Below are 25,964 nucleotides of genomic sequence, written 5' to 3'. Positions count from 1 at the left end.
CTCCTTTTGTCTCTGTAACTCAGTGTTTCTTCTACATAGTGGGAAGAGTGAACTTACTCTAGCTTCATTCTGTACACTCACAGGAGCTCAGCTGCTCAGATGAACAGGTCAAAGTTCACCAGCTGAGGTCAAAATACAATGGCAGTACAGTGCTACAGGTTCACAGTTTAGATCCATATACAGTGAGCCTTCTGCAGTCTCAATGCAGGGTAAGAATACTATTTCAATGGTTGTAAACCACGTACTGTTGTGCCATGACTACCATGTTCCTCTTGGGATATTTTATCATACTGTTTGTTGTCATAAACTATTACATGAAGCAATTAAGGAATATATTATCTCCTTAATTCCCCATACTGTCGCAGTATGAGGTAATGGAAGAGATCCGTAAATGGATATTATGAGATTTAGTCAATTAAGCCCTTTTTCTACTTAGCCAGAGTCAGATGAACTCATGGAAACCAAGTTGAAGGTAGTTTCGCAAGTTATAACTAGTGCTAACGCTAGTTAGCAAATAAACCCCTCAATTATTCTATTCTCACAGACCTTCCTCAGCTGAAAGTGAGTTCTGGAGTCATCAGAGAGAGAGAGACTCAGTTCAGCTGAGCTGTCAAACTCGCTCATCCTGTAGGCAGGTCAAGCATTTCCAGCTGTGATCAAAGTGACATGTTACTACGCTTTAGAGATCAGAAAACTCAACCACAAATACAAATACAGTTGTCAAAAACATAAAAACAGAAAGTCAATGACAAATCTTTTACTCAGACAGACAAGTTAGTTTGTTGGTTTTGAAAATGTAATTAAAGCCATCTAATTATGCAACATATCAGCTGTTAAAGACAAATAGCCTGAGACAACAAAAATAGTGACTGAGAAACTATTCTGAATGTTCCTCTGCATCGTTAGCCACACTTTCCGTGTGAGACTGGTTTCTGCTATCTGTGGTTTTCCTGTGAACAAGCTCCACATCTACTTCTCTATTCAAACAATCCTCTCTGACACAGTTACCATCTTCTGTGAAGTCAGACTAACAGTCTGTAGATGTCTGACAAATGGCGTTATTCATCCCTGATATGGCTGGTCATCTGTTTTTGGTCATCCTCCTTTTGGGTGAGTTATTCTTCCATTCCAAGTTCCATCATCTGTTAGTGCTACAGGATTCTCTCTCCTCTTTTAATATTTTACTTCAGGAACTCTTTATATATTTCTGAATCTCATGGCTGTAATAATTGTGTCTTATTCCATTGATCATCTTATTGATGTATTTTTCTGTATCATTATATTTTGTTCAGATCAGAATGACTACTGCTTGATAACATGCCCACGGATCCATTGTAGTATATGATACTTTACTGTCACACCCTGGCCTTAGTTATCTTTGTTTTCTTTATTATTTTTAGTTAGGTCAGGGTGTGACATAGGGGATGTATGTGTTTTGTATTGTCTAGGGGTTTTGTATGTTTATGGGGTTTTGTTCAGTCTAGGTGTATGTAGGTCTATGGTTGCCTAGATTGGTTCTCAATTAGAGACAGCTGTCTATCGTTGTCTCTGATTGGGAGCCATATTTAGACAGCCATAGTAATTAGGTAGTTTGTGGGTGATTGTCTATGTGTAAGTTGCCAGTGTCTGCACTTATTGTTTGTATAGCTTCATGTTCGTCTGTTTGTTGTTTTGATTAGTTTGTATAGTGTTCGTTTCGTTTTCGTCTTCATTAAAGAAAACGGTATTGTTATCACGCTGCGCCTTGGTCCTCCTCACTTAAATGTTATGACGAACGTGACATTTACCAACTTCTACAAAGTGTTCTTGTCTCTCATGCTTTTTTTGAATGGTACATTTTCCTGATCAAGACCTATTGTGTTATTTCCAGTCACCTTCCAATACATCGAAGCCCAAGGTCATTACCAAGGTCCTTGTGAGTGTTTTTTGCTTTTACTAAATAATAATACCATCAATCAATCAAAGTTATCTTGTTAATCCAAACTACATAATTGTTGATGCATTGTTATCATCTAATAGACAACAGTGAATTAATAGTTTTTATTTTTCAAACGTTGATCAGGTGCTGCAATATCTATGAGTACTTAAACATTGAAAATGAATTTAGAACTAAATGACACGTGACACACTCCATCATCCCCCACACCATATAAGCAAGCAAAATAGTCCATGTGATTTCAATTCATTTCACACTTAAGAATGAAAGGAAATCGTTGTAAACACAGCACACATGATTAAATGGCACTCATAAATATGCATGATATCAAATAAGACATGCTGTTAGTTGTCCATTGTGTCCATTGTGACATGTACATTACATTCAAATAGAGTGATGCAAAAAGGAGTCTCTCTCCTTTCCTAACAGATCCAAAACCAGACATTACAGGACAATTTGATGAGGACTTCAACATCGTCTGTTTGATTCCTGGATCCGTCAGTCCTAACACCACCTGTAACCTGTATGTTGGAGAGGAGAGTCAGCCATCCTTCACAGCAAAGATCAAGAAGAGAAAAACCACCTCAGCATCCGGACAGCAGTTCTGTCAATTCTTTCCAAACAATAGTGATCTGATCAGTCGTCTACAGTCAGTGAGGCGTAAAGAGGTGAGCTGTGATTACAGAGTGAGCTCAGGACCAAACTCTCTCTCTCTACGCAGTGATGGGAAAAGCATTACAGGTGAGTCATTTTCTAAACAAATCTGTCATGGCTGCAGGTCTTCATGATCTGACTCACTTTGATTATAAAATCTCAACAAAAAAAATAAAGGAAAACACTTAAACAACACAATGTAACTCCAAGTCAATCACACTTCTGTGAAATCAAACTGTCCACTTAGGAAGCAACAATGATTGACAATACATTTCACATGCTGTTGTGCAAATGGAATAGACAACAGGTGGAAATTATAGGCAATTAGCAAGACACCCCCAATAAAGGAGTGGTTCTGCAGGTGGTGACCACAGACCACTTCTCAGGTCCTATGCTTCCTGGCTGATTTTTTGGTCACATTTGAATGCTGGCGGTGCTTTCACTCTAGTGGTAGCATGAGACGGAGTCTACAACCCACACAAGTGGCTCAGGTAGTGCAGCTCATCCAGGATGGCACATCAATGCGAGCTGTGGCAAGAAGGTTTGCTGTGTCTGTCAGCGTAGTGTCCAGAGCATGGAGGCGCTACCAGGAGACAGGCCAGTACATCAGGAGACGTGGAGGAGGCCGTAGGAGGGCAACAACCCAGCAGCAGGACCGCTACCTCTGCCTTTGTGCAAGGAGGAGCACTGCCAGAGCCCTGCAGGCCACAAATGTGCAGGCCTACTGTGCGCCTCAGCCGGCCAGAGTCTGCCGTCTGCCCAGCGCCGTCTGCGCTGTACGTCTGCCCAGCGTCTGCCCAGCGCCGCCTGCACTGCCCGTCTGCCCAGCGCCGTCTGAGCTGTCCGTCTGCCCAGCGCCGCCTGCGCTGCCCGTCTGCCCAGTGCCATCTGAGCTGCCCGTCTGTCCTGAGCCTTCAAAGCCGCCCGTCTGTCCTGAGCCTTCAAAGCCGCCCGTCTGTCCTGAGCCTTCAGAGCCGTCCGTCAGTCAGGAGCCGCTAGAGCCGTCCGTCAGTCAGGAGCCACCAGAGCCGGCCGCCAGCCAGGAGCAGCCAGAGCCACCCGCCAGCCAGGAGCTGCCAGAGCCGCCAGCCAGGAGCTGCCAGAGCCGCCAGCCAGCCAGGTGCTGCCAGAGCCGCCAGCCAGCCAGGCACTGACAGAGCTGCCAGCCAGCCAGGAGCTGCCAGAGCCGCCAGCCAGCCAGGAGCTGCCAGAGCCGCCAGCCAGCCAGGAGCTGCCAGAGCTACCTGTCACGCCGGCACGCCGGCAATGCCGGAATTCCCCCTCAGTCCGGAGCTGCCCCTCAGTCCGGAGCGGCCCCTCAGTCCGGAGCGGCCCCTCAGTCCGGAGCGGCCCCTCAGTCCGGAGCTGCCCCTCAGTCCGGAGCTGCCCCTCAGTCCGGAGCTGCCCCTTAGTCCGGAGCTGCCCCTCAGTCCGGAGCTGCCCCTCCGTCTGGAGGCGCCCATCAGTCCAGTGGGGTTAATTTGGAGGGTTGCAGTTAAAAGGAGGCCACGAAAGCGGGTAGTGACTATGGTGGGGTGCGGGCCACGTCCAGCGCCAGAGCCGCCACCGTGGACAGATGCCCACCCAGACCCTCCCCTATAGGTTTAGGTTTTGCGGCCGGAGTCCGCACCTTGGGGTGGGGTACTGTCACGTTCCTGACCTTATTTCCTTTGTTTAGTTTTTGTTTAGTTGGTCAGGACGTGAGCTGGGTGGGTATATTCCATGTTATGTGTTTTCATTGGTTTAGGGTTGTCTAACTAGCCTGATATGGTTCTCAATCAGAGGCAGGTGTTTTACGTTGTCTCTGATTGGAAACCATATTAAGGTAGGCTGTTCTCACTGTTTGTTTGTGGGTGATTGTTGCCGTGTCTGTGTTTGTTCGCCACACGGTACTGTTTTCATTCGTTTGTTCACATCGTTTATTGTTTTGTATTTTGTCAAGTGTTTTTCATCTTCGTTTAAATAATTAAAGTATGTATTCAATCCACGCTGCGCTTTGGTCCGATCCTTGCTCCTCCTCAGACGAGGAGGATTACGACGAGCGTTACAGAGTCCTACAACAGGTGTATTGGTCCTCTAAGGGACCGTCTTTGCAAATACTGTTTCCAATTGTACATTCAGTCAAAGGTCTGGGTGTCAACAATAATGTGATATTGTGAACATGTCATCTTTCTGTTGACTGAGTTGTGTTGTTTTCTAACTAAATGAATCCAGCCAATATTTCAGATTTTTTAAGTGTTTTACAGCGAAAACACAATATAGCATTATATTAGCTTACCACAATAGCCAAACACACAAATGCATTTATTAGCAGCAAAAGGTAGCGATCGCAAAAAACAGCAAAAGATATAAAACTAATCACTAACCTTGACCAACTTCATCAGATGACAGTCTTATAACATCAGGTTATACAATACACTTATGTTTTGTTCGAAAATGTGCATATTTAGAGCTGCAAACCGTGGTTATACATTGTGAATATGTAGCATCGATTCACCAAATTGTCCGGAGCTATTTTGGACACTCACCTAATCTGACCAAAGAACTCATCATAAACTTTACTAAAAAATGCATGTTGGACAGCAAATGAAAGATACACTAGTTTTTAATGCAACCGCCGTGTTAGATTTAAAAAAAGAACTTTACCATAACAAACAGCTTACGTTATAGCGAGACAGCGCCCGCAAAAAGGGCGGATAATAGGACTAAACATTTTCCACAGAAATACGAAATACCATCATAAATTGTTCTTACTTTTGCTGAGCTTCCATCAGAACTTGTACAAGGAGTCCTTTGTCCAGAATAAATCGTTGTTTGGTTTTAGAATGTCCTTCTCTCCTGTCGAATTCGCTCCACAAGGCTAGCCAATGTTGATGACGTTCCAAATTTCTCTCGACGCAGAGAACGGAAAACTCCAAAAGTCCCATTAAACGTTGAATAAACTGATGAAACTCGGTTGAGAAAACCTACTTTATGATGTTTTTCTAATATGTATCAAATAAAAACAAAGCCGGAGATATTAGCCGTGTATACCGAACGCTTATCATAAGGCAATATGGAGGTACTTCCCGCGCACTGGTAGACAAAGGAAATTCTGGTCACGTCATTCCAAGAGCTCTTGTTCGACCTCAGATCAAGCTAGACACCCCATTCCACCTTCCACTGCCTGTTGACATCTAGTGGAAGGCGTATGCAGTGCATGCATATCCATAAATATAAGGCAATTCAATAGGCAGGCCCTGGAACAGAGCATCGTTTTCAGATTTTTCACTTCCTGTCTGGAAGTTTGCTGCAAAATGAGTTCTGTTTTACTCACAAATATAATTCAAACAGTTTTAGAAACTTGAGAGTGTTTTCTATCCAATAGTAATAATAATATGCATATTGTACGATCTAGAATAGAGTACGAGGCAGTTTAATTTGGGCACGATTTTTTCCAAAGTGGAAACAGCGCCCCCATATTGACAAGATGTTTTAATTCAGTAAAGCTCCAACTGGTTTACAAGAAAAATATACCTATTCAAAGCTGCTTGTCCTTTCAGTCTGTAGGTAATGCATTGGCTGCTTCTAACTTCCTTCTTAAAATGACCATAGTAGATATGAAACAAATTTGATTAATACATTTGTTTTTGTGTAATATGAGTTCTCTCATCTCACCAGGTTTGACCTCTCCTTTGACCCCCAGCACAGCAGTGAATCCTACATCAGGTGTGCTAGTCATCTTTTTCTAGTTAGCAGATAGAACTTAAAACAAATAGAATAGCTTAATCTTACCCAGGTTTTCTTACTCACAAACTTCCCCTGTTTAAAAAAAGAGGTTGATCTTTCATTAATTAAATCAACCCATTTAGATACATTTATTATTGTATAATCAGATCCAATGACTTTGCTTTGCATCAGGTTCGACTACTAGTTCTACTTTGACAACTGACACACCAAAGAGCCCTAATGATTTTAGTTTAGTGGCGTAATAAGTTGTGTTGTGTGTTAACTGTTAACAAGTCTCTCTCTTGCATGTTCCCAGGAGGTCAAAGCTCCACAGAAAGTGTTCTGGGTAAGTATCCTTCTCTAGCTGACTACCTGTCTTTTCCTACACAAATCAAACAACTGAAACATACAACCTCACAATGAACATTTGTATAAACTCTTGAGATGTGGTATTGACCCTGGGAACACAAGCTAATGACCTTCCCAATGTCACCAAACAGCTGTGCAATTATGGCATGCAGCAGTAAATGTGGCTTCTGGAATGGGCGTTCAAATACGTTTTCCAATTGTACATTCAGTCAATGGTCTATATTTTAACAATAATATGCCATATAATGAAATTCTGAACATGTACTCTCTCTACTGACTGAGTTCTGTTGTTATCTGACAAATAATAAATACCTTTATACTTGTGTAACCAGATATACAATCACTTTTTATTTCTCCCAGCAGATTTGACTGTTACTTCTACTTTGACCCCTGGCATCACAGTGAGACCAACTACAAGTATGTAGGCCCTAAGTTTTAGCTTAGTAATTAGAATATTTTTGTTTACATTAACCTTTCATTGCTACCCATCCCGGATCTGGGAGCATCCTCATCAAAAAAGCTGACTAGCATAGCCTAGCCTAACGCGACAGGGATATCATATAAAATAATTTTCATGAAATCACAAGTCCAATACAGTAAATGAAAGATAAACATCTTGTGAATCCAGCCATCATTTCCGATTTTTTAAATGTTTTACAGCGAAAACACAATATGTATTTCTATTAGCTAACCACAATAGCAAAATACTTTTTTCTACCGCATAGGTAGCTATCACAAAACCGACCAAATAGAGATATAATTAGTCACTAACCAAGAAACAACTTCATCAGATGACAGTCTTATAACATGTTATACAATACATGTATGTTTTGTTCGAAAATGTGCATAATTGAGGTATAAATCATAGTTTTACATTGCAGCTACCATCAAAAATATCACCAAAGCAGCCAGAATAATTACAGAGAGCAACGTGAAATACCTAAATACTCATCATAAAACATTTATGAAAAATACATGGTGTACAGCAAATGAAAGTTAAACATCTTGTGAATCCAGCCAATATTTCAGATTTTTTAAGTGTTTTACAGCGAAAACACAATATAGCATTATATTAGCTTACCACAATAGCCAAACACACAAATGCATTTATTAGCAGCAAAAGGTAGCGATCGCAAAAAACAGCAAAAGATATAAAACTAATCACTAACCTTGACCAACTTCATCAGATGACAGTCTTATAACATCAGGTTATACAATACACTTATGTTTTGTTCGAAAATGTGCATATTTAGAGCTGCAAACCGTGGTTATACATTGTGAATATGTAGCATCGATTCACCAAATTGTCCGGAGCTATTTTGGACACTCACCTAATCTGACCAAAGAACTCATCATAAACTTTACTAAAAAATGCATGTTGGACAGCAAATGAAAGATACACTAGTTTTTAATGCAACCGCCGTGTTAGATTTAAAAAAAGAACTTTACCATAACAAACAGCTTACGTTATAGCGAGACAGCGCCCGCAAAAAGGGCGGATAATAGGACTAAACATTTTCCACAGAAATACGAAATAACATCATAAATTGTTCTTACTTTTGCTGAGCTTCCATCAGAACTTGTACAAGGAGTCCTTTGTCCAGAATAAATCGTTGTTTGGTTTTAGAATGTCCTTCTCTCCTGTCGAATTCGCTCCACAAGGCTAGCCAATGTTGATGACGTTCCAAATTTCTCTCGACGCAGAGAACGGAAAACTCCAAAAGTCCCATTAAACGTTGAATAAACTGATGAAACTCGGTTGAGAAAACCTACTTTATGATGTTTTTCTAATATGTATCAAATAAAAACAAAGCCGGAGATATTAGCCGTGTATACCGAACGCTTATCATAAGGCAATATGGAGGTACTTCCCGCGCACTGGTAGACAAAGGAAATTCTGGTCACGTCATTCCAAGAGCTCTTGTTCGACCTCAGATCAAGCTAGACACCCCATTCCACCTTCCACTGCCTGTTGACATCTAGTGGAAGGCGTATGCAGTGCATGCATATCCATAAATATAAGGCAATTCAATAGGCAGGCCCTGGAACAGAGCATCGTTTTCAGATTTTTCACTTCCTGTCTGGAAGTTTGCTGCAAAATGAGTTCTGTTTTACTCACAAATATAATTCAAACAGTTTTAGAAACTTGAGAGTGTTTTCTATCCAATAGTAATAATAATATGCATATTGTACGATCTAGAATAGAGTACGAGGCAGTTTAATTTGGGCACGATTTTTTCCAAAGTGGAAACAGCGCCCCCATATTGACAAGATGTTTTAATTCAGTAAAGCTCCAACTGGTTTACAAGAAAAATATACCTATTCAAAGCTGCTTGTCCTTTCAGTCTGTAGGTAATGCATTGGCTGCTTCTAACTTCCTTCTTAAAATGACCATAGTAGATATGAAACAAATTTGATTAATACATTTGTTTTTGTGTAATATGAGTTCTCTCATCTCACCAGGTTTGACCTCTCCTTTGACCCCCAGCACAGCAGTGAATCCTACATCAGGTGTGCTAGTCATCTTTTTCTAGTTAGCAGATAGAACTTAAAACAAATAGAATAGCTTAATCTTACCCAGGTTTTCTTACTCACAAACTTCCCCTGTTTAAAAAAAGAGGTTGATCTTTCATTAATTAAATCAACCCATTTAGATACATTTATTATTGTATAATCAGATCCAATGACTTTGCTTTGCATCAGGTTCGACTACTAGTTCTACTTTGACAACTGACACACCAAAGAGCCCTAATGATTTTAGTTTAGTGGCGTAATAAGTTGTGTTGTGTGTTAACTGTTAACAAGTCTCTCTCTTGCATGTTCCCAGGAGGTCAAAGCTCCACAGAAAGTGTTCTGGGTAAGTATCCTTCTCTAGCTGACTACCTGTCTTTTCCTACACAAATCAAACAACTGAAACATACAACCTCACAATGAACATTTGTATAAACTCTTGAGATGTGGTATTGACCCTGGGAACACAAGCTAATGACCTTCCCAATGTCACCAAACAGCTGTGCAATTATGGCATGCAGCAGTAAATGTGGCTTCTGGAATGGGCGTTCAAATACGTTTTCCAATTGTACATTCAGTCAATGGTCTATATTTTAACAATAATATGCCATATAATGAAATTCTGAACATGTACTCTCTCTACTGACTGAGTTCTGTTGTTATCTGACAAATAATAAATACCTTTATACTTGTGTAACCAGATATACAATCACTTTTTATTTCTCCCAGCAGATTTGACTGTTACTTCTACTTTGACCCCTGGCATCACAGTGAGACCAACTACAAGTATGTAGGCCCTAAGTTTTAGCTTAGTAATTAGAATATTTTTGTTTACATTAACCTTTCATTGCTACCCATCCCGGATCTGGGAGCATCCTCATCAAAAAAGCTGACTAGCATAGCCTAGCCTAACGCGACAGGGATATCATATAAAATAATTTTCATGAAATCACAAGTCCAATACAGTAAATGAAAGATAAACATCTTGTGAATCCAGCCATCATTTCCGATTTTTTAAATGTTTTACAGCGAAAACACAATATGTATTTCTATTAGCTAACCACAATAGCAAAATACTTTTTTCTACCGCATAGGTAGCTATCACAAAACCGACCAAATAGAGATATAATTAGTCACTAACCAAGAAACAACTTCATCAGATGACAGTCTTATAACATGTTATACAATACATGTATGTTTTGTTCGAAAATGTGCATAATTGAGGTATAAATCATAGTTTTACATTGCAGCTACCATCAAAAATATCACCAAAGCAGCCAGAATAATTACAGAGAGCAACGTGAAATACCTAAATACTCATCATAAAACATTTATGAAAAATACATGGTGTACAGCAAATGAAAGTTAAACATCTTGTGAATCCAGCCAATATTTCAGATTTTTTAAGTGTTTTACAGCGAAAACACAATATAGCATTATATTAGCTTACCACAATAGCCAAACACACAAATGCATTTATTAGCAGCAAAAGGTAGCGATCGCAAAAAACAGCAAAAGATATAAAACTAATCACTAACCTTGACCAACTTCATCAGATGACAGTCTTATAACATCAGGTTATACAATACACTTATGTTTTGTTCGAAAATGTGCATATTTAGAGCTGCAAACCGTGGTTATACATTGTGAATATGTAGCATCGATTCACCAAATTGTCCGGAGCTATTTTGGACACTCACCTAATCTGACCAAAGAACTCATCATAAACTTTACTAAAAAATGCATGTTGGACAGCAAATGAAAGATACACTAGTTTTTAATGCAACCGCCGTGTTAGATTTAAAAAAAGAACTTTACCATAACAAACAGCTTACGTTATAGCGAGACAGCGCCCGCAAAAAGGGCGGATAATAGGACTAAACATTTTCCACAGAAATACGAAATAACATCATAAATTGTTCTTACTTTTGCTGAGCTTCCATCAGAACTTGTACAAGGAGTCCTTTGTCCAGAATAAATCGTTGTTTGGTTTTAGAATGTCCTTCTCTCCTGTCGAATTCGCTCCACAAGGCTAGCCAATGTTGATGACGTTCCAAATTTCTCTCGACGCAGAGAACGGAAAACTCCAAAAGTCCCATTAAACGTTGAATAAACTGATGAAACTCGGTTGAGAAAACCTACTTTATGATGTTTTTCTAATATGTATCAAATAAAAACAAAGCCGGAGATATTAGCCGTGTATACCGAACGCTTATCATAAGGCAATATGGAGGTACTTCCCGCGCACTGGTAGACAAAGGAAATTCTGGTCACGTCATTCCAAGAGCTCTTGTTCGACCTCAGATCAAGCTAGACACCCCATTCCACCTTCCACTGCCTGTTGACATCTAGTGGAAGGCGTATGCAGTGCATGCATATCCATAAATATAAGGCAATTCAATAGGCAGGCCCTGGAACAGAGCATCGTTTTCAGATTTTTCACTTCCTGTCTGGAAGTTTGCTGCAAAATGAGTTCTGTTTTACTCACAAATATAATTCAAACAGTTTTAGAAACTTGAGAGTGTTTTCTATCCAATAGTAATAATAATATGCATATTGTACGATCTAGAATAGAGTACGAGGCAGTTTAATTTGGGCACGATTTTTTCCAAAGTGGAAACAGCGCGCCCATATTGACAAGATGTTTTAATTCAGTAAAGCGCCAACTGGTTTACAAGAAAAATATACCTATTCAAAGCTGCTTGTCCTTTCAGTCTGTAGGTAATGCATTGGCTGCTTCTAACTTCCTTCTTAAAATGACCATAGTAGATATGAAACAAATTTGATTAATACATTTGTTTTTGTGTAATATGAGTTCTCTCATCTCACCAGGTTTGACCTCTCCTTTGACCCCCAGCACAGCAGTGAATCCTACATCAGGTGTGCTAGTCATCTTTTTCTAGTTAGCAGATAGAACTTAAAACAAATAGAATAGCTTAATCTTACCCAGGTTTTCTTACTCACAAACTTCCCCTGTTTAAAAAAAGAGGTTGATCTTTCATTAATTAAATCAACCCATTTAGATACATTTATTATTGTATAATCAGATCCAATGACTTTGCTTTGCATCAGGTTCGACTACTAGTTCTACTTTGACAACTGACACACCAAAGAGCCCTAATGATTTTAGTTTAGTGGCGTAATAAGTTGTGTTGTGTGTTAACTGTTAACAAGTCTCTCTCTTGCATGTTCCCAGGAGGTCAAAGCTCCACAGAAAGTGTTCTGGGTAAGTATCCTTCTCTAGCTGACTACCTGTCTTTTCCTACACAAATCAAACAACTGAAACATACAACCTCACAATGAACATTTGTATAAACTCTTGAGATGTGGTATTGACCCTGGGAACACAAGCTAATGACCTTCCCAATGTCACCAAACAGCTGTGCAATTATGGCAGGCAGCAGTGGGTGTGGCTTCTGGAGTGGGCATTCAAATACTTTTCAATTGTCAAATCAGTCAATGGTCTAGATTTTAACAATAATATGCCATATAATGAAATTCTGAACATGTAATCTCTCTACTGACTGAGTTCTGTTGTTATCTGACAAATAATAAATACCTTTATACTTGTGTAATCAGATATACAATCACTTTTTATTTCTCCCAACAGATTCGACTGTTATTTCTACTTTGATTACTGGCATCACAGTTAGACCAACTACAAGTAAGTAGGCCCTAAATTTAGCTTAGTAACTAGAATATTTTTGTTCACATTAATTCAGTAAAGCTCCAACTGGTTTACAAGAACAATATACCTATTCAAATCTGCTTGTCCTTTCAGTCTGTAGGTAATGCATTGGATGCTTCTAACTTCCTTCTTAAAATGACCATAGTAGATATGAAACAAATGTGATTAATACATTTGTTTTTGTGTAATATGAGTTCTCTCATCTCACCAGGTTTGACATCTCCTTTGACCCCCAGCACAGCAGTGAATCCTACATCAGGTGTGTTAGTAATCTTTTTCTAGTTAGCAGATAGAACTTAAAACAAATAGAATAGCTTAATCTTACCCAGGTTTTCTTACTCACAAACTTCCCCTGTTTAAAAAAAGAGGTTGATCTTTCATTAATTAAATCAACCCATTTAGATACATTTATTATTGTATAATCAGATCCAATGACTTTGCTTTGCACCAGGTTCGACTACTAGTTCTACTTTGACAACTGACACCCCAAAGAGTCCTTATTATTTTAGTTTAGTGGCGTAATAAGTTGTGTTGTGTGTTAACTGTTATTAAACAGTCTCTCTCTTGCATGTGCCCAGGAGGTCAAAGCTCCACAGAAAGCATTCTGGGTAAGTATCCTTCTCTAGCTGACTACCTGTCTTTTCCTACACAAATCAAACAACTGAGACATACCACCCCACAATTAAAATGTTGATCAACTCTTGAGATGTGGTATTGACCCTGGGAACACAAGCTAATGACCTTCCTAATGTCACCAAATAGCTGTGCAATTATGGCAGGCAGCAGTGGGTGTGGCTTCTGGGTTGGGCGTTCAAATACTTTTTCCAATTGTACATGCAGTCAAGGTTTTAACAAATTATAAAATAGTGAACATTTAATATTTCTACAGAATCAGTTGTGTTCTACTGACTCAGAAATAATGAATACCTATTGTCTTGTGTACTCAGATACAGAATTAACTTGTATTACTTTCCAGCAGGTTTGACTGTTACTTCTACTTTGACCCCTGACGTCACAGTGAGACCAACTAGTAAGCATCGCTTAGATGGCTATTTCATTTTTGTTCACTCGAATTCATTAAAGCTGCAACTGGTTTACTCATAAACCTATTCATCGCTGTTTGTACTTTCCCTCTAAACCGTTGTACTTTTCTTAGATATGAAACATATTTTTTCTCTTCCTACATCAGGTATGTTGGTCATCTTAAGTTAGCAAAACTGAAACAAATAGACTACCTTTATCTTACCCAGGTTTTTGTATTAATACTTTTTTTTATCACACATTGGCACACAGGAGGTCAAAGCTCCAAAGACAGCGTTGTGAATTCAAAGTGTAAAAATATAGTTTCGGATAAGTATCCTTTTTTAGTAATCCCACGGCAAAAATGAACTTGTGTTTTCCTACTAACACTGACTTTGCTGATAACTACTTAGTTGAGGGAACTGGCTACGATTGTGATATGTTGTTGTCTCACCTAGCTATCTTAAGATGAAATAACTGATGTAAGTCACTCTGGATAAGATCGTCTGCAAAGTTACTTAACTGTAAATGTCAAATGTTTAGCTGACAAGCTGTCTTTTCTCACACATATGAAAACAGAAACATTTTCTAAGACTGACAATAATATGGTTTACCATTTAAGTATTTAGTTTGAGATTAAGAGCTAATGACCTCTCCTGATGACATCAGGTCACCAAACAGCTGTGCAATTATGGCAGATAGCAGTGGGTGTGGCTTCTGGAGTGGCCGTGTTCCTGATGGGATTGACAGCTGTCTATCTCTGCAGGAGGACCAGTGAGTACTTCTGATTCTGTATATCAAATATTTTTCAAACATTTTCCTTTGTCATATTAATGTAAGTGCCTTTGACATGGGTAAGTCTATCAACTCCTGTTGGTGATATTGTTTAGGGTAGGCTATATTCAATATAATATGGTCTAATTTGTTTTTCAGAGAAACATTCTCAGAGGTAAGAATTCTCCTTGTGAATATGATGCAGATTGTATCAACCTTTAGTTCTGTATTGTCCATGATGAGATGTTCTTACCACAACCTTCTTATACTTTTATGTTGTACAGACCTACAGCCAGACAGGATGATCACAGCCAATGTATGTTCCAAACAAAATACATCAAACACTGCACACACTACTAACACAACTACACACATGCATCTACAGACACAAATTGTAATAACATTTTATTTTAGTTTCTGTTCTAGATGATTTGGTGATGGGAGCTATGAGCAGTGCAGCCATGTTGGATTCAAGGGATGCTGGGATCTATTCTCTCATCACCTCTGTACCGTCCACGTTTTTGCCCTCAGGTGAGTTAGTAACAGAATGTCTTCTGTCCTTGTCTTCCCCACCTGGCACGTGAATATGGGACCCTCAGCACAATAACACTTTGTCACTTAATGTCAACTATACTAACTTAAAACATAAATAAGGTGTTAGGCAGAGCATCTTGAAAGCGTGAGAACAGAGCTGTAAGTCTGCAGGGTGGTTTGAGTCAGAAGGAGAAGTGTGAAGTGACATCAAGAACAGCAAAGTAACACACACACACACACACACAAATAAATACACAGAAACTCTAACTCAGGCTCCCTCTGTGTTGTACAGGCCTTGTTGAAGAGAATGGACAGTCATCTGAAAAAGACCATGTAAGTTCAGAATCACCCACTATGTATGGTGATTGTGAACTACTCTCAGTTTCAGATTGATGCTACATCCTTTTAGAATACATTACATGTACAGTACTGTAGATTCAAGGGACTGAAGTTAAACTGTATGTTTCTTTTCTCAAGTCTGATGCGTCCCACGTATACAGCTCAATCCCCGACAGACCAGCAACCTCAGCCCAGCCGGATGGGTTGTACAGTCTTCTGCAGGCACACTGAAACGACACCACTGGCTTTCTGTAGCTTTGTCTCACAGAAATACTGTTTCTTTCAGGATGTCCTTTATTTATCATACATTATGCTACTGTAAATAAGTATCTAATACATCTACTGCAGTACCATTTCTAGGCATAAGCGACATAAGCGGCTGCTATCCCTTGGCAAAATGTGTAGAATTACAGGAAATTAGCTTTAAAACTGAATTTCTTTCTTCAACCCCATGGCACAATGAGTAGAATTGTAGGAAATTAGCTTTAAAGCTGCACATGTTTCTCTCCCCCGCCATGAGGGGGGCCACTAAAATGTTTTCCAGCGAGGTGGGCAAATCTAGCTTAGGGCCCCCAAAATGCTAGAATGGGCCCTGATCTACTGTATCACACATGGACACCTGGTTTCTGTTACATGCCTGTCCATAATAGTGGCTACTGTGTTAGTTTTTTTATTTGGGGGTGTTGGGTGGGTTCGGGTTTTACTCCCCTTTAAAAAAATATAGTATTCCCCGCCAGTAAATGCTAAATGTATACTGTATTTAAGTATATTCTGTTATCTGTGTGATACCTCCTTCCATAACGGTTGGAAACAATTTATGAAGTAAAATCTAAATCTAAATATAATATTTCGGTTTTAAAAGTGTTTACATTGTTGGCAACATCAGATAATCAGAACTTAAAAATGTAGATTTTCTAAATGCTTTTCAGATCCTACATCTCTACATTCTGTTTCGATACACACCTGAACCCAGTGGTCAGGATGGTGGATCAGGCAATGGGGGAGGGCTTTGTTTGTTGAAAAAAGGGGTGGCTCCCCCTTACCTCCTATATAACTCCCTCTTCTATAAGACCCTTGAGGTACAGAAAAAAAAAATCCTATGTTTTTTTGCTCTGTTTGAAATGTTCTCTACAACCACAAAAAGTAAGCAGAATAAATTGACTTCAACCATTCCCTCGTCTTTGTTAGCATTTGACATTATTTTGATTTTGATCTTGATTATACAAATCAAATCCAATTTTATTAGTCACATTCGCCGGATGCAACTGGTGTAGACATTACAGTGAAATGCTTACGATTCCCTAACCAACAATGACGTTTCAAAAAAATGTGGATAAGAATAAGAGTTCAAAGTTATTTGTATTTGAAGAGCAGCAGTAAAAGAACAATAGCGAGACAATATACAGAGGGGTACCAATACAGAGTCAATGTGCTGGGGCACCGGTTAGTTGAGGTAGTACAGTTGAAGTCGGCAGTTTACATACACTTAGGTTGGAGTCATTAAAACTCGTTTTTCAACCAGTCCACAAATTTCTTGTTAACAAACTATAGTTTTGGCAAGTCGGTTAGGACATCTACTTTGTGCATGACACAAGTAATATTTCCAACAATTGTTTACAGACAGATTATTTCACTGTATCACAATTCCAGTGGGTCAGAAGTTTACATACACTAAGTTGACTGTGCCTTTAAGCAGCTTGGAAAATTCCAGAAAATGATGTCATGGCTTTAGAAGCTTCTGATAGGCTAATTTACACAATTAGAGTCAATTGGAGGTGCACCTGTGGATGTATTTCAAGGCCTACCTTCAAACTCAGTGCCTCTTTGCTTGACATCATAGGAAAATCAAAAGATATCAGCCAAGACCTCAGAAAAGAAATGTAGGCCTTCACAAGGCTGGTTCATCCGTGGGAGCAATTTCCAAACTCCTGAAGGTACCACACTCATCTGTACCAACAATAGTACGCAAGTATAAACACCATGGGACCACACAGCCGTCATACCGCTCAGGAAGGAGACGCGTTCTGTCTCCTAGAGATGAACGTTTTTTGGTGCGAAAAGTGCAAATGAATCCCAGAACAACAGCAAAGGACCTTGTGAAGATGCTGGAGGAAACGGGTACAAAAGTATCTATATCCACAGTAAAACAAGTCCTAATCCGACATAACCTGAAAGGACGCTCAGCAAGGACGAAGCCACTGCTCCAAAACCGCCATAAAAAAGACAGTCTACGGTTTGCAACTGCACATGGGACAAAGATCATACTTTTTGGAGAAATGTCCTCTGGTCTGATGAAACAAAAATACTACTGGTTGGCCATAATGACCATCGTTATGTTTGGAGGAAAAAGGGGGATGCTTGCAAGCCGAAGAACACCATCCCAACCGTGAAGCACGGGGGTGTCAGCATCATGTTGTGGGGGTGCTTTGCTGCAGGAGGGACTGGTGCACTTCACAAAATAGATGGCATCATGAGGCAGGAAAATGATGTGGATATATTGAAGCAACATCTCAAGAGATCAGTCAGAAAGTTAAAGCTTGGTCACGAATGGGTCTTCCAAATGGACAATGACCCCAAGCATACTTCCAAAGTTGTAGCAAAATGGCTTAAGGACAACAAAGTCAAGGTATTGGAGTGGCCATCACAAAGTCCTGACTTCCATCCTATAGAAAATGTGTGGGCAGAACTGAAAAAGCATGTGCGAGCAAGGAGGCCTACAAACCTGACTCGGTTACACCAGCTCTGTCAGGAGGAATGTGCCAAAATCCACCCAACTTATTGTGGGAAGCTTGTGGAAGGCTACCCAAAACGTTTGACCCAAGTTACACAATTTAAAGGCAATGCTACCAATACTAATTGAGTGTATGTAAACTTCTGACCCAGTGGGAATGTGAAAGAAATAAAAGCTGAAATAAATCATTCTCTCTACTATTATTCTGACATGTCACATTCTTAAAATAAAGTGGTGATCCTAACTGACCTAAGACAGGGAATCTTTACTAGGATTAAATGTCAGGAATTGTTAAAAACTGAGATTCAATGTATTTGGCTAAGGTGTATGTAAACCTCCGACTTCAATATAGGTAGAGTTATTAAAGTAACTATGCATAGATGACAACAGAGAGTAGCAGCGGTGTAAAGAGGGGGTGAGAGAGGGGGGGGGGGCACTGCAAATAGTCTGGGTAGCCATTTGATTAGATGTTCAGGAGTTCAGTGGTTCAGTGGTAGAAGCTGTTTAGAAGCCTCTTGGACCTAGACTTGGCGCTCTGGTACCGCATGCCGTGTGATAGCAGAGAGAACAGTCTATGACTAGGGTGGCTGGAGTCTTTAAATATTTTTAAGGTCTTCCTCTGACACCACTTGGTATAGAGGTCCTGGATGGCAGGAAGCTTGGCCCCAGTGATGTACTGGGCCGTTCGCACTACCCTCTGTAATGCCTTGCGGTCGGAGGCCAAGCAGTTGCCATACCAGGCAGTGATGCAACCAGTCAGGATGCTCTCAATGGTGCAGCTGTAGAAACTTTTGATGATCTGAGGACCCATGACAAATCTTTTCAGTCTCCTGGGGGGAATAGGTTTTGTCGTGCCCTCATCACAACTGTCTTGGTGTGCTTGGACTATGATAGTTTGTTGGTGATGTGGACACCAAGAAACTTGAAGCTCTCAACCTGCTCCACTGCAGCCCCGTCAATGAGAATGGGGGCGTGCTCTGTCCTCTTTTTCCTGTAGTCCACAATCATCTCCTTTGTCTTAATCACATTGAGGGAGAGGTTGTTGTCCTGGCACCACACGGCCAGGTCTCTGACCTCCTCCCTATAGGTTGTCTCATCGTTGTCAGTGATCAGACCTACCACTGTTGTGTCATCGGCAAATTTAATGATGGTGTTGGAGTCATGCCTGGCAGTGCAATCATGAGTGAACAGGGAGTACAGGAGGGGACTGAGCACGCACCCCTGAGGGGCCCCTGTGTTGAGGATCAGCGTGGCAGATGTGTTGTTACCTACCTTTACCACCTTAGGGCGGCACATCAGGAAGTCCAGGATCCAGTTGCAGAGGGAGGTGTTTAGTCCCAGGGTCCTTAGCTTATTGATGAGCTTTGAGGGCACTGTGGTGTTGAACGCTGAGCTGTAGTCAATGAATAGCATTCTCACATAGGTGTTCCTTTTTGTCCAGGTGTGAAAGGGCAGTGTGGAGTGCAATAGAGATTGCATCCTCTGTGGATCTGTTGGGGCGGAATGCAAATTGTAGTGGGTCTAGGGTTTCTGGGGTGATGGTGTTGATGTGAGCCATGACCAGCCTTTCAAAGCACTTCATGGCTACAGATGTGAGTGCCCTTGGTCGGCAGTCGTTTAGGCAGGTTACCTTAGTGTTCTCGGGCACATGGAATATGGTGGTCTGCTTGAAACATGTTGATTTTACAGACTCGGACAGGGAGAGGTTGATAATGTCAGTGAAGACACTTGCCAGTTGGTTAGCACATGCTCGCAGTACACGTCCTGGTAATCCGTCTGGCCCTGCGGCCTTGTGAATGTTGATCTGTTTAAAGGTCTTACTCACATCGGCTGCGGAGAGCATGATCACACAGTCTTCCGGGAACAGCTGGAGCTCTCATGCATGTTTCAGTGTTATTTACCTCAAAGCGAGCATAGAAGTAGTTTAGATCGTCTGGTAGGCTCGTGTCACTGAGCAGATCTCGGCTGTGCTTCCCTTCGTAGTCTGTAATGGTTTGCAATCCCTGCCACATCCAACGAGCGTCAGCGCTGGTGTAGTATGATTCGATCTTAGTTCCCTATTGATAATTTGCCTGTTTGATGGTTCGTTGCGGGTTAGAGTCCCGCTCCTTGAAAGCGGCAGCTCTAGCCTTTAGCTCAGTGAGGATGCTGCCTGTAATCCATGGCTTCTGGTTGGAGTATTTACGTACAGTCACAGTTTGGGCGACGTCATCAATGCTCCTATTGATGAAGCCAATGACTGATGTGATGTACTCCTCAATGCCATCGGAGGAATCCCTGAACATATTCCAGTCTGTGCTATCAAAACAGTCCTGTAGCTTAGCTTCTGCTTCCTCTGACCATTTTTTTATTGATCTCGTCACTTGTGCTTCCTGCTTTGATTGTTGCTTCTAAGCAGGAATCAGGTGGATAGAATTATGGTCGAATTTGCCAAATGGAAGGTGAGGGAGAGCTTTGTGTGCGTCTCTGTGTGTGGAGTATAGGTTTTCCAGAGATCTTTTTCCTCAGGTTGCACATTTAACATGCTGATAGAAATTTAGTAAAACGGATTTAAGGAAAGGGACTCATTAATTAGTCTGGCTGACACCTAATTCGAAGTCCTGACTTCAGACTCTTGAAAGGCTTTGATGTTGTCGGGACGATGCGTCTTTCTCACTCAAACACCCACATGGACAGTCATACACAGACCCGAGCACTGCCCCGTTCCAATACAACTGTTGGATTTGCAATTTCAAACAAGGAGAGGTCCCAAAAAACTTTGAGAGAATCAATCAAAGCTCAAGCCAACTTCTGTGTGAATACTGCTCTAACAACGGACTCCTGTCCAGACCAGTGTGTCACAGCTCTCCCTCGCTGTGTACCACATGAGTAGCATCAGCCAATCTAGTAATTAACAGCATCACAACAATATTAATTGATCTTATTTGTCAGTAACAACAGTTACATTTTTATACTGCTGCACGATGGGAATTCCTTTTGTGGATAACTTTGCAGCTTTTACAGACCGACCAGGTCTATTTCTTCGGGACAATTTACATCTTAACAGGTATGGCTCCAGCATCCTCTCCACCAACATGTCTCTTACTCTTGCCTCATGTAGAGCCTTTGATACCTGACGTTGTGTATTCTCGGGGGTTGACTTTTGGGATTGTACGCTCCCCTATCAGACTATGTTCAATGCTCCTCTCCCAGTTTCATTAATTAGTTCCTCAATTGCAAACATGGAACAAACTACAGTTAACAACCTTTCTGCAATTCCTAGATTATTGTCCAATCACCGTATTGCGAATACTACTCACATGCAGAGAGGTATTGTTAGTAGTAATCTTGTCCCCATAAAATTGAGCTCTGTCAATATCTCGAAAATGGTTTATTGCTCATCCAGTGCAGCTTCAGGTGCTACCTTGGATACTCCATCTGATATGAATTCCCGTAGCAATGGTATTGGAATAATTCATTTGAATGCTAGAAGCCTGATCCAAAAGTTGGACTTTATTGAAATTTTGGTCTCACAATCAAATGTTGACGTTCTGATTGTATCTGAATCGTGGCTGTGTGATTCTGTGCCAGATTCAGATGTTCAGTTGATTGGATACAATATTTATAGAACTGATAGAGTTGTTAGAGGTGGTGGTATTGCGATTTATGTTAAATGCTGCTTAAATGTTTCTGTGTCCATATCAACCTCTGTCTCAAAGCAATATGAATGTCTAGTTTTAAACGTGGTACTTGGTAATAATGCTCATTTAACTCTAGCAGGGGTATATCGCCCCCCCTCAGCTCCTCCTTGTACTCTATGCAAATTATCTGATATACTGTCTAATTATGCAAACTCTGAATTACTGATTTTGGGAGATTTTAACCTGGATTGGCTCTCACCAGTATCCGATAAATTAAAAGGCATTTGTACTGAGCTAAATCTAACTCAGCTGATAACTAAACCAACCCGTCCCAACTTTAAGAACCCAGTAAAATCCACTCTACTAGACATTATTCTAACAAATACCCCCCATAAATACACAGCCAGTGGGGTTTTTGCAAATGATATCAGTGACCACTGCCCTATTGCTTGTATTAGAGATACCAGGCTGAAACACTCTGATCCCTGTATAATCTCTAAGAGAAATTATAAACATTTCTCACAGCAAGCTTTTATCCTTGACTTATATCACTCTGAGCTTTTATCCACTTGCTGCTTTCTGGACCCGGTTTTAGCCCTTGCTTTTTTCTCTTCTATTGTTACTTCTATGTCTGATAAACATGCCCCGCTTAAGAATCACAGAGTAAGAAACCGAACCAGTTCTTGGTTCTCTCCTGAATTGTCAGGTCTTTTCCTGCAAAAGAATCGGGCCTGGGCCTTGGCGAGGAAAACACGTACTCCAGCTGATTGGCTGTTTTTTAGGCAATTGAGAAATAAATGTACTGCAGCTGTCAAAAAGGCAAAATCAAATTACTTCCTTAATGCTATGACAGATTCTGCAGGAGATCCTGCAAAATTCTGGAAAACCGTTAATTCACTGAAACGGGGGAATTCTGCTGTTTCTCTTCCTAAGCAAATTACCTCAGACTTCTGTATTCTAACTGAAAAAAATGATATTTGTGATGCTTTTAATAAGCATTTCATCTCTGCTGGTTTTTTATTTGAAAGGAAAAGTGGACTTTGTGGTACTGGCCAGTTAGTTGATTTTTCGTCTTGCTTTTCAACCGTTACTCTGAAAAATGGTAACCCTGTTTTTAGTTTCCAGAAAATAACTGAAGCAGAGGTTCTAATTGCCCTGTGTGCCATTGATACTAAGAAATCCTTAGGCGCTGACAATTTAGACCCGTACTTACTTAAGTGTGCTGCACCTATTTTTGCTGGTTCAGTAACACACATTTTTAATCTAACATTAAGCACAGGAAATATCCCTAAGGTGTGGAAAGCAGCTTTTGTTCTGCCATTACATAAGGGAGGTGACGGTAATGATTTGGATAACTATCGACCCATCTCTAGGCACCCTTGTCTGGTAAAGATTCTAGAATCTATAGTCAACAAACAGTTACAATCTTTTCTTTCTGCTAACAGTATTCTTAGTACCAATCAATCTGGTTTTAGATCTAAACACAGTACCACATCGGCCACTATGCTTGTTGTAAATGATATTGCAAATGCCTTAGACGATAGAAAGCACTGTGCTGCGTTGTTTGTAGATTTGTCAAAAGCTTTTGACACTGTAGACCATGCTATCCTTTTGAGTAAGCTGTCATCTATAGGACTGGGCACTGATGCCTGCCGATGGTTTTATGACTATCTTAAAGATAGAACTCAAGCCGTCATGGTCGATGGGGTCAAGTCTGACCCCTTACAGTTACTTAAAGGGGTCCCTCAGGGTTCAATAATTGGCCCACTATTGTTCTCACTTTATATAAACAACATTGGTGATGATGTCAGATATTGTAAATTCCATTTATATGCAGATGACACAGTGATGTACTCTATTGCTCCAACAGCGGACCAAGCTTTAATGCAGTTGGAGTCTGATTTTAGGATACTACAGGGGTCTCTTTTACAGCTTAAACTTGTTTTAAACGCTAAGAAAACAAATGTCATGTTTTTTTCTAGGTCTAAACTCTCAGTTAGAAACACGTTTGTAATCACTAGCTTGGATGGTACTCAAATCAATAAGGTGTCTGCATATAAATACTTAGGGGTATGGTTAGATGATAGGCTTTCTTTTAAAAAACATGTTACTGAATTGGGAAAAAAGCTCAAATTCAAGATAGGATTCCTTTACAGAAACAGGGCTTGTCTGTCCTCTGTAAATAGGAAAAAAATTGTGCAGGCTACTTTTATGTCCGTTTTAGATTATGGTGATATTATCTATATGCATGCATCGGCAAACACATTAAAACCACTGGATGCTATTTACCATTGTGCACTCAGGTTTATCACGGGTGATAGTTACAGAACTCATCACTGTATCCTATATCAACATGTGGGTTGGGTCTCTCTATCTGTGAGGCGAGAGCAACATGCTCTCTTGTTTATTTATAAAGCACTTCTTTTAAAACTACCTCCATATATATCATCATTAATTTCCACAAGATGTACTAATTTTAAAACCAGATCACAGATGTGGATTACATTAGAGACTCCTGCGGTCTCCACAGAGTTGGGTAGGACTGCCTTCAGTTCCTTTGCACCTTATTCATGGAACAAACTGCAGATCCAACTTAAGTTAGACACTCTGGTGTCCCTTGCCCATTTTAAAATGCTTATGGAGGATCAATATGATGTTGTCTGTGATTGTTTCTGTTGAATTGTGTATGTTTTGAAATGTTCTTGTCTGTATGTCTAAAACTGTACATGTCAACATGTTTACACAGGGCACAGCCGTAAAAGAGATCCAGGTCTCAGTCTGTTTTCCCTGTTAAAATAAAGATAAAATAAAAAAAATAAAAAAATATTGCCTTGTAGTTAGAGAAAAAAGTTTCATGTGTCACTTGTAATTGTTATGGAAACTATAGATCCATCATTTGAATGAACTTCTACGTTGTAGATTTTGTGAAAATGTAACTTAAACAATATAATATACAGAATGATATTGATGTGTGTTCTACTTCACAGTTCAGTCATGACAAGGAGGATTTCATCATCATCTGTTTTATTCCACAAAATAAAAACATTCTCTACGAGAAACATTTGTTTAGGAAAGCTGAACAAGCGCAGGGGGAATCAGTGGACATGTTTGTGAGCAGACTGAAACAGTTGGCTGCCACATGTGATTATGGAGATTTCAAGGATGATTTTTTTAAGGGATTGACAAGTGTCACTGAAATGTGTTGCGTTAACGGTTTCAGCGCCAGATGGACGTCACTCTAACCACAATTCAACAGGGAAAATTGAACAAAAACAACCCAGATGGATGGGAATGGAACAAAATTGAAAAAAGTAAAACAATATTTTCTTCATACAACAAAGGCAAGCCATCTAATGATGACAAAGCTGTTACGTGTGGTCAGGAGGGCCATACTGGACAGGCATGTTCCATCACATAAGGTAAACGATGCAACAAATATGGCAAAGACGGACATTTCTCCAGAACGTGCAGGACAAAGACAGAACTGAATGCAAATCAAGTCACAAACACACCTGCTATACAAAATGACAAAACAGACAATGACAATGATGAACATGTGTTCACACTTACCAGCAGTACTGATGATGCTTAAGTGCAGTTATTAATCAATGGCCAGCCAGTTAACATGTTAATTGACCTTGGGGCTAGTTGTAATATTGTGGGCACAGCAACATTCAGTCATTTGCAGACCAAATGCAAGTTTAACTGAAACTATCATCCAAGAGACTACCTATATGGTTCAACGCAACCATTAGCAGTTGAGGGCCTGTTCACTGGCAACATTACAGCAGTCGTTAGTTCACGAGTCGGTCACTGCAGACATTCTAGCCGTGAAAGATGCACAGACGTCTGTACTGGGAAAGACATCTTCAGTTGCTCTTGGCATATCGCACATATGGCCAGAGGCACACAAACTCAGTCCGAGATGATGACACACAGACATTCAAAGTTGCACTTCAGGAGGAAAACAACGACGGTTTCACAGGGCTGAGAAATCTGAAAGACTTCCAGTTAGGAATTCATGTAGATGAGACAGCCACACCTGTTGCACAGCCGGTACGCAGAATACCATTCAGTGTC

The 25,964-nt window shown here is 40.4% G+C and overlaps 1 protein-coding gene across 1 annotated transcript; it reads left to right on the top strand.

Annotated features, from left to right (window-relative positions):
• Positions 1 to 636: 636 nt before the first annotated feature.
• Positions 637 to 16,705, top strand: LOC139564313 (uncharacterized). The gene is made up of 19 exons (XM_071383738.1): positions 637 to 1,110; positions 1,871 to 1,915; positions 2,366 to 2,677; positions 6,251 to 6,298; positions 6,615 to 6,644; positions 7,031 to 7,084; positions 9,131 to 9,178; positions 9,495 to 9,524; positions 9,911 to 9,964; positions 12,011 to 12,058; positions 12,375 to 12,404; positions 12,789 to 12,842; positions 13,078 to 13,125; positions 13,445 to 13,474; positions 13,843 to 13,896; positions 14,556 to 14,976; positions 15,075 to 15,191; positions 15,487 to 15,527; positions 15,672 to 16,705. Exons 1-16 carry the CDS (start codon positions 1,053 to 1,055, stop codon positions 14,672 to 14,674), a joined length of 1,062 nt encoding a protein of 353 aa, XP_071239839.1. The 5' UTR covers positions 637 to 1,052; the 3' UTR covers positions 14,675 to 14,976; positions 15,075 to 15,191; positions 15,487 to 15,527; positions 15,672 to 16,705.
• The last annotated feature ends 9,259 nt before the right edge of the window (positions 16,706 to 25,964 follow it).

This window comes from Salvelinus alpinus, chromosome 2 (assembly GCF_045679555.1).
Source record: "Salvelinus alpinus chromosome 2, SLU_Salpinus.1, whole genome shotgun sequence".
Lineage (NCBI taxonomy): Eukaryota > Metazoa > Chordata > Actinopteri > Salmoniformes > Salmonidae > Salvelinus > Salvelinus alpinus.
The sequence above is the reverse complement of the archived record's forward strand: the minus strand, read 5'-3'. Positions and strand labels throughout refer to the sequence as shown.